This window comes from Scophthalmus maximus, chromosome 17, assembly GCF_022379125.1.
Source record: "Scophthalmus maximus strain ysfricsl-2021 chromosome 17, ASM2237912v1, whole genome shotgun sequence".
Classification (NCBI taxonomy): domain Eukaryota; kingdom Metazoa; phylum Chordata; class Actinopteri; order Pleuronectiformes; family Scophthalmidae; genus Scophthalmus; species Scophthalmus maximus.
In genome coordinates this window covers 10,601,591-10,610,000 of record NC_061531.1, presented here as the reverse complement: position 1 = coordinate 10,610,000, position 8,410 = coordinate 10,601,591, and the positions used below count along the sequence as shown (strand labels likewise).

The following is an 8,410-nucleotide window of genomic DNA, read 5'->3' as shown; positions in this document are numbered from 1 at the left end:
TGCCTACGTTTGTTTCCTCTCAGTGAGGAAAAAAGAGGTCACGGCCCCCCATTCTCTGCATCAGACGGCTCTCTGTCGGTTCCCGTTCCATTTGAGCACGGGGCTGCACAAACTGTCCTTTAATTCACTCAGTATTCCTGCGGTTTTCATGTCACCGAAATTCATAAATGGCCATACTGTGTTCTCGAACGTGGTTCAGGATTAGAGACTGGTACCTGTAGATGCAAGTTTAAAAAAAAAAGATTAACAGCACGCTTTTAACCATTGAGCTTGGCTTGTAATTCTGCTGCTGAGCTACAAAGAGGAGAGGTTACCATTCAGAGCTCCTGTGGTAATAGTACCCCTCGATGGTGGCCGTGGACTTCTGGAAGCAGATGTAGTAGAAGCCGGCAAAGGAGGCGCCGCTGATGTCTTTGATAGTGTGGTCAGGAACTAGAAACTGCTCCTGAGGATGCAGGGGGAACAAAAACGTTGGATGATTGAGTTTAAAAACCAACAGCAAAGAGACAGAGAGAGACTGAGAGAGATGTGACAGTAAGATCATGTACTAACCTTCCACCTCATGAAGACATAATCACTGTTGTCCAGGGCTTCATAGTCAAAGTCGTCAGAGTTGAAGCTTTTGGCGTATTTGTAAAAGGGCTGAAACTGGCCCTAGTTGAGAGAATATTAAAGACTTTGATGAGAACAGAATCTAAGATGACAACAAGCCGACAACGAGAAGTATACCGTTTAATTTTATTCATTAAAAGTCTGCCATGCAAATTATTATGAATCATTGCATGCATACAAAATAAGGAGGGATGCCCGTCGTTCCTTAGTAAAAAACATTGTGTCCTTTTCTACGCATAGTGATAAGCGCTGCTGTTCCATGTACCATCAATCGGAAAAAGAACCAAAAAATAATATGATTATGTTTTCACTGGTGTAATATAATCACTTGAAACAAATCATCGTGTTTCATTATCTGACAATAAGCCCTTAATATCTATGCACTGCCATGTTTCTACAGTAGCCCAGAACGGACAAACCAAACACTAGTTCGAGAGAGGGCCTTTTGCTTTTTTTTAATGTTACCTGAAAGCCACTTTAGCCTCTTCTACGCTCTTGGAAGAGCAGGGTGAGGCGAGGGGTTGCAATCAGTGCATCCTGAACGCAAGACGCCACTAAATCCTAAAAACTCAAACCCAAAAATTTGTCACAATTTACAAAGTGAGGGTGAAGTGGCTCGATGAAGAGCTGCAGGCTACAGCTCGGATGAAACTTGAACCTCAAACATGTTTTAATGTGCCTTTCCGCTCACATGGGAAGCTTTTCACATTATGTTTGCCGACACTGTACATCTCGCGGCAGCCGAAAACGTCCCCATGATTAGATCAACAGAACATACCCAGTGCTTTCTGTCCACGTCCTCATCTGCGTCCCACTTCCTGGTTAAGAAAGGCCTCTTTTGACTGATGATTTCCCCAGCGAAGAATGTTGTGAGAGTGGGGTACTCCTGTCAAACACAGAGAAACTGGAGTGAGGAAGGGAAGAAAAGAGCAGCACCAAAACATTATCTAAACTTTCACAAGTGAACATTATATATTCGCTTTCAAACATCATAAAAATTAAAATTTTCAGCAGCTTGTTTGCTGCGCAGCAGGCCATGAACGAGGCAACAGCAGAAAACATTACAGTAAGTTGTAGCATGCTGGTTTATTGCACTGCAGGTAGTATAGATGTACTCAGATAAACTAATAGAAATGTGAGGAAAATATCTGCTCTCTTGATTAGATTTTTTCATAAACACTTGGATGTGACTTACTACTCCTATAGACACAACCAGGCTGCTCGTCTTTTACTCCACTCTGCCCGAGTGTACTCGAGGACCCAGCTGACCCCCGCACTCTTCCATATGTCGCATTATCTAACGGGTCTGCAGTCGACACGCTCAAGAAAAAAAAAGGACTCGACTACACCCCCTTATCTTTCTCCCTCTAATCTCTGCCACGCGTTCAGCCTGCATTGAGCAAGTGGAAACCAGTTTCCTCTTGCTCAAGCAGTTTTGTTTTTTTAAGTTTGCACTCAGTCTTTGGCAGAATAAAGGTCAGTCTGGTCCCATTTGACCCAGTTGCAACGCTCACCTCAGTTAGTCCCTTTATCTTCAGGTATCCACACAAATATGAGTCCTCCACAGTCACATGCTGCCCAAGACAAACAGATTTAGGGAACAGACAAACTTGGCATGAAATCACAGGTGCAAAAATAATAATAATAAATAATGTTCTTCTTAGGGTGAAACAATGGCAGAAGGACAGTGTGTGAATAGAGACAGACATTATTAAAAGAGGTGGGCAGGCAGGTTGGAGTGACATCTTCTGTTTGTGAGACTGCTGGACAATTCATTCCACTCATTTAAAGGTGGCTAGTGGCACAACATGCTAACGTGTTTTGGGGTAGTGTCTGTGTGCGCTGTGGGAATAGGTGACAAAAATAAAAGGGTGACATCTGGTCACTTATTTATGTATCAAACACTGTCACCTGGGCTGACTCCAAATTGGGTCAGGGTGTTGGTTATTTGATGGCAAAAGAAAAGAAGCTAAAGGAGCAAACGTCTGCTAAGTTAGCAACCAGAGCTACAAACACACAGACTTTATAAACACACACACACATATATATATAATATAACAATAAACAAACTCAGGGCAAAAACGTCAATGACACGAAATCACCTGCAGAGCCACCTCGACGTCGTAGGAGTTGCCTTTGCTCTTCTGGCAGCCCCGGAACTGCGAGCCGCTGTACAGCAGCGAGGTGGCCGCCCCCGGCTGGTGTGCGCTGATCGGGGCGGGCGGAACAAGCGAGCCCGGGGATGAGCAGGCCGCCTCGGTGGTGCTGCAGCACTCCGCTCGGACAGGCATGACGGGCGCCGAGGTGTCGCTGCCGGCGACCGTCATGGACTCTGTGACTGGGTCTGTCTGTCTGTCTGTCTGTCAGAGGCACATCGTTCCTAAGCTACAGCACGTCCCTCAGTGTCGTCGGCCGCCCACCGACAGGATGCTGCGGAGACGCACGGCAGCATCATTGGAGACAACAGCTTCCCCGAAGATCATTGGCTGAAAAAACTGGTGCTTCTTCTTCTTCTTCTTCTTCTTCTTCTTCTTCTTCTTCTTCTTCTTCTTCGTCTGCTATGAAGTTTCACGACAGTTGGCCCCCGCTATGTTGTACTACTGCCCCCTTCTGGTTTGTCTTCAGTCGTACACTGTACTACTGTCGTGATTACTCCACTTTCAAAAACCTGAATATACAGTACGTACATGCCCCCCTCCCCCTTATTGGTCTACACTCCATATGCTGTTAATTGTCTCTAATCTATGTGTATTTGCTTGTCTGGAGAATGGGGAAAGAACTGAGGCAGTATAATGGTTATCCACGTTTATTCATGATCTCAAAACAGGAAACAAATACTAAGTCTGTTATTGATTAAGGAGCGAATACAGAAAACAGCTGGTGAATATTTTTACTGGTACACACCGGAAGGTTATGAAAAAGTGCCGTTCCATTTTTATAAATGAATTAAAATGAATGTTTGTCTACTGGAACTCCTCCAGCTGCCCCCGCGCGTGGTCCACATATCTAAGGATGTCTTTGATGCCCAGGCAGTTCCGCTTAAGTTCGTTGTCTCGAATCTGTAATAAACCATAAAGACAAAAAAGAAAAAGAAAAGCTATATCAAGACTGTGAGAGATGGAGGACAGGTTTGTCATCCTTATAAAAATATAAATTGTGTTGCCTGCATTAAGGTAATTCCAGTTCCCTACCTCTTTAATGAGGGACACTTTCCAGGCACTGACTCGTGCAACCAACTGAGTCTCTCGGTCACTGATCTTCAGCAGGTGGTTATCGTGGCCGGTGACCAGTGCATCCATTACAGGATCTTTTTCTGAAAACAGCTACAAAGAGAAAACACAGGTGTGAGAGGCCGAGGGCACTGACGCTGGTAATGAACCATGTCCTCGCATCAACTGATCAAAAAGACTTTCAGGTCTTTTCAAGTGGAGGCCACAGTGAAACAGATTGTGGAGAAAATAATATGCTGTTATGTTATAACCTACACTGCACAGTCATGCTATTTTCTGAAACTGAGCAGAGCAGACTTAGAGAAGCCATCGTTAATGTTATCCAGAGGACTATCATAGCCTACAGTGACTGTAATGTAATCCTATTCTTTAGAGAGACACTTGGGTCAGAAAAAAAGGTAACACTTACCACTTTAACTTCTTCTGGCATGTCATCTTCAGGGCTTTCCATGGCCACTTTCTCCAGAGTTGCATCAGCAATCTCCCGAATGTTCTTATTATAAACATCCTCCAGATCTCGACATTGGGCAAATGTATGATTTTGTCAAAGAAGCATTTTAACTGCATTGTTGACAAGATAAAACAGACAACTGCCCTAAGGGCTCTTTAATTATAATTGAATCCGATGAATTTGATTAAGAGAAAGCGAAGGCGGTCTCTAAGATGTTGTTTACAAGTGAGGGAAGCATATATATATATATATATATATATATATATATATATATATATATATATATATATATATATATATATATATATATATAGAGGGAACTCTTGCCGTCATTCTCTGGTGGATTAATCTGGCGTATCTTGATCTGTTTTTAAAGAACATATTTACTATATACATAAAGTAAACAGTTAATTTATTACAGTAATGAATTTGTGTTATTGCAAATCATACATTGTGAAAAAGGATATACCCCTTGGACAGTTTCAGCGAAGTTGCTAACCATGACTGAGATGTTGATGTCCAACTTTTCGTTGATGTCCTGAAATGAAAAACATGACGTCGCCATATGGTAAAATATTTCATGTTCATCTACAGAATTTATTAGAACTTTTACACAATTACTTAATTGTGTTTATGTATGTTTTAACTCTAATGAGAGATGTTTTAACTCTAATGACACTATTATTTCAGAATATATCTTACACTTCTTTAGAGATCAGACACACACAGACCTACCTCCAGCTGGCTGACCAGATGATACTCCAGTGACATGAGGCTGTTACAGAGCTGACTGATGTCATTGTTGTACTGGCTGAGCTTCACCTTCAGTTCGTCGGGGTCAGATAACTGGTGCAACTCCACTATCCTCTAGAAAGGTATAGACACATGACTTGTCTATTGACATTTTCTAAGCATTACCCAATGTTTTTTTTTTTAAGACATTGTCTTCTTCCCATTTCACCTCTTGTAGTTGCTGCTCAAATTCTGCCAGAATCTGCGATAATTTCAGCTCGTGGTCTGTCACAGCCCCCGTCTGACAGATGAAGAAGGAGTTCACCTCTGTCTCTCTCCGTTCATGCTCAACTAAGCCTATTTCAAATAACTTCATACAAAGTTCCACCATTTTGTGCTCGAATGTGAGTTTGGGGTTAAGAAATATGCGGAGTGATTTGCCAGTTTAATGAGTCATAACTACACCTGCATGGATGAGAAAGCAAGAAACAAAGGATATGTTTGAAGTAGATGATCCACTCCTGTCACGGATTGTATGGTCTCTGCCTCTGGATCATCGTTGAACATGCTGTCAAACAGATGAGCTCCATTGAGGAACTCCACAAAGGCATCCTGTAGGAAAGAAGAACTGAACTGACACCCTGTATGTGCACGTTTGAGAGCTCAGTGGTCTATGAGTGCAGCAACAAATGAGAACTTCATATTACCGTGTGTAACTGGAGTTCAGCTTTTCGGCTTTGCTCAGCATCATCAGCTTGTTGTGTCTTCAGCTCATTATGTCTCAATTCCTCAATGACATAGTGGTATTTTACAGCTGCTTCGTTTTTCTGCACATAGACACCAGGTTTAGTTTTTCAATATCAAAATGGAAAGCTGTAAAATGCCTAAATGGTCTCTGTAGAGTAATATAAAAATGTATATTGCATAAAGGAAGAAGATGATGAAACAGTAGATTACAATTGTAATCTTGTTTTACTGTTTTTATACTTACTGTCTTGTCATTAAGTAACCTGTAGTCTAGGCACGTCAAGTTTGGAAAATAGGCAGCAATGAAAAACGTGTAATTCTCCTTAGAGACAGGATTTCCAAATAGGTTGAGGGTGAACAAATTCTTGAATTTCCTGAGGTAGAGCACCTTTGAAATTCAATAGATTTACATTAGGTTACACAGACATTCTGCAATGTTATACTCTGAAACTGCAAGGCACAGATATTACACAGTAGCCAGCTTGTAAGACAAATGCATGTACATCTAAAATATGTGAGAGATTTATGAAAGAAATGTATTTTACATTATCCAACTGTTCAAGGAGGTTGTTTGCGATGCAGAAATTAGAGAGTTTCTCGAGTCCATCCATGTTTTCAATGACAGAGATTCTGTTGCTGGACAAATTCAACAATTCAAGCCTCTGCAGAGACTCCAGACCCTCAATTTTCTCAATCCTGTTAAATGACAGATCTAAAAGACACATTCAGAATGATGGTGATTATTACTGGAAGCTCCTGGGCTGACAGTGTAAAATCTTCTCAATGTGTTGTTTTGTTAATACAAAGCTTCATCCTACTCAGCCAAGTCAGATTCATTAGACTGTCCAGGCCCTCCATCCTCTCTATGATGTTGTTGTTCAAATCAAGCCTGGTCAAGGAGGTGAAGTCCCATAAGTGGTCAATCTTCACGATGTCTGTGAAAAGATAAAATCTCACATACCTAAACCCAATTCACATTCATACACTGATTGATTGATTTTTTAATAGTCTTTTCTCACTTTTGTACTCCAGGCATATTTGGAGGACTTCATCAAAGTGTATTCCCTCCGCCTTGGCAATACGTCTAGCCTGATCTTGAAGAGTTTGCTCTAGAACGGCCTTCTGCAGAATCTCCTCATCAATCAAAATGGGCGGAGAGCTATCAGATTGCCCGCTCATGCTAATCCAGGGTTGGATGCACGATGGATTCACTGTACCCTCTGCTGAAAGATAAAAATAAAATAATTTGGAGCTTGGTTTTATGATCTTAAGATAGTAAAAAAAAACAACTGGTAAAGGAAATTTCTGTAAAAATTGCGGTGTGAATGCTGCTGAAAGTCTGACGCTAGAACTGGATTGCTGGCTTGAATTTGGATGGAAGCTGAAGGAGTATGACAAGTAGGAAAAGTTGGAAATTAGTAGTTAATGTGTAATTATTGTGAAAGTTATGAAAAAGTTGAATACAAGCCAGAATGTCCTAGTTGAGCTGAACGTTTTTTTAATGTTTGACTGAAGTTTCTTGGTCAAAAAAACAAGGAAGGAGAAGAGGCTGAAAACAGGCTGACATCTCTTTTTTAAGAATATCATAAGTTGTGAATTCTGTTGTGGTTTTTGCTCCATTGAAATTAATAAATTGAGTGTTTTAAAATGTACACATTTTCACACTTCAATTCTTATCTACTCATTCACACTTTCAGCTACAGACTCCATTCAACCCTTAAACAGTTTCACATCTCAAGTCATTCAACCTTCAAATCCCATTAAAACTATTCGAAATATTCAACTTTGTTTGAAGTAAACTCATTCAGCCCTGCACACACTTTAACCTTAGTATGTTTGTGGTGGAATGTTCAGGGCTGGAGTTGGGGAGATAAAAGTAAGGGGGGATGGGAGGTGGAAAATCATAACTCCATTGCTCCAGTGCTTGTGTCTGACTAAGCCAGCATTATAAATATAAACTGTCTTTGTACTATTAACTTAATTATCAAGTCTCATTCACACAGTCAAAAAGCGAAAGAGGAGAGATTGATGTAGTGATTATTAGTTTGATTGTAGTGATTATTTGTTTTTTAAAACCAATTTTTGTCAATATTGCTAGGTTTGGAAGAGAATTGTGCCTTTAGTGTGGAATGACAACAAACCCTTTCCTGACTCCGACGCTAACCCAATTTAAATTGAACGCAGCATTTGAATGCTTTAAAAGTGTGAAAACAAAGAAAATACATAAGTTACATTGTTGCCCGCCATCTTTGGAATTCGGGAGACGTGTCAATATGCATATGCAAGCAAACCAATGAACTAGCTTTTTCTTATTGTGTTGTCAGTGTCGTTTGTCGGCCCCAGATATACCTCAGAAATTGTGCTTGTCTTTCTGGGTAGTGGTCTCGGGTCGTTTTTTGTATTTTCAAACGTGGTCAAGTAAATCAGTGTCTCGCCTCTGGTGTCTTCTATAATTAAATGAGATTCTGAGGGGATTCACCATCTGTTATATGCGATGAGATCACAGATGATAGGAATGGGTGCTTTTGATCCTTTGATCATTGCATCAACCGAGTTGACGTTCCATTGGAATGTGAATAAATAAAGCTGGACATTTCTGACAGCTTCTCAACACTAAACCTGTTTTTGAATAAAAAAT

General features: G+C 40.9%; 2 protein-coding genes across 3 annotated transcripts in view; both read right to left on the bottom strand.

The window, feature by feature from the left end:
• gid4 (GID complex subunit 4 homolog) overlaps nucleotides 1–3,137 on the bottom strand; it is a 5,032-nt gene extending 1,895 nt beyond the window's left edge. The window contains exons 1-6 of the mRNA XM_035615450.2: nucleotides 2,715–3,137; nucleotides 2,127–2,186; nucleotides 1,391–1,498; nucleotides 553–654; nucleotides 315–445; nucleotides 1–215 (exon numbers count right to left, since the gene is read on the bottom strand). The exon at nucleotides 1–215 is cut by the window's left edge and continues 1,895 nt beyond it. Coding sequence (XP_035471343.1) covers nucleotides 152–215; nucleotides 315–445; nucleotides 553–654; nucleotides 1,391–1,498; nucleotides 2,127–2,186; nucleotides 2,715–2,939 — 690 coding nt within the window. The 5' untranslated portion in view covers nucleotides 2,940–3,137 and the 3' untranslated portion in view covers nucleotides 1–151. The remainder of the gene's footprint in view (nucleotides 216–314; nucleotides 446–552; nucleotides 655–1,390; nucleotides 1,499–2,126; nucleotides 2,187–2,714) is intronic.
• Nucleotides 3,138–3,402: 265 nt separating this feature from the next.
• LOC118288861 (dynein regulatory complex subunit 3-like) lies at nucleotides 3,403–8,289 on the bottom strand. Of its 2 annotated transcripts, none has more exons than XM_035615424.2 (13): nucleotides 8,122–8,289; nucleotides 6,792–6,995; nucleotides 6,591–6,707; nucleotides 6,318–6,484; nucleotides 6,017–6,160; nucleotides 5,733–5,852; nucleotides 5,525–5,637; nucleotides 5,255–5,429; nucleotides 5,029–5,160; nucleotides 4,761–4,831; nucleotides 4,252–4,375; nucleotides 3,804–3,935; nucleotides 3,403–3,671 (listed from the first exon to the last, which is right to left on the bottom strand). In XM_035615424.2, exons 2-13 carry the CDS (start codon nucleotides 6,949–6,951, stop codon nucleotides 3,576–3,578), a joined length of 1,551 nt encoding a protein of 516 aa, XP_035471317.2. In that variant the 5' UTR covers nucleotides 6,952–6,995; nucleotides 8,122–8,289; the 3' UTR covers nucleotides 3,403–3,575. The 2 variants fall into 2 exon arrangements, with proteins under 2 accessions (XP_035471317.2, XP_035471318.2); XM_035615425.2 differs by having other exon boundaries at nucleotides 6,792–6,992.
• Between the last annotated feature and the right edge of the window lie 121 nt (nucleotides 8,290–8,410).

What these genes read in the sequence shown, in the direction of transcription:
- LOC118288861 (XM_035615424.2), bottom strand. Translation starts at nt 6,951, where the DNA reads ATGAGCGGGCAATCTGATAGCTCTCCGCCCATTTTGATTGATGAGGAG. An exon ending in GTGGATCATCTACTTCAAAC is followed by an intron (nt 5,430 to 5,524) that starts ATATCCTTTGTT and finishes CCCCAAACTCAC; the next exon opens with ATTCGAGCACAAAATGGTGG. An exon ending in TTGAGCAGCAACTACAAGAG is followed by an intron (nt 5,161 to 5,254) that starts GTGAAATGGGAA and finishes ATACCTTTCTAG; the next exon opens with AGGATAGTGGAGTTGCACCA.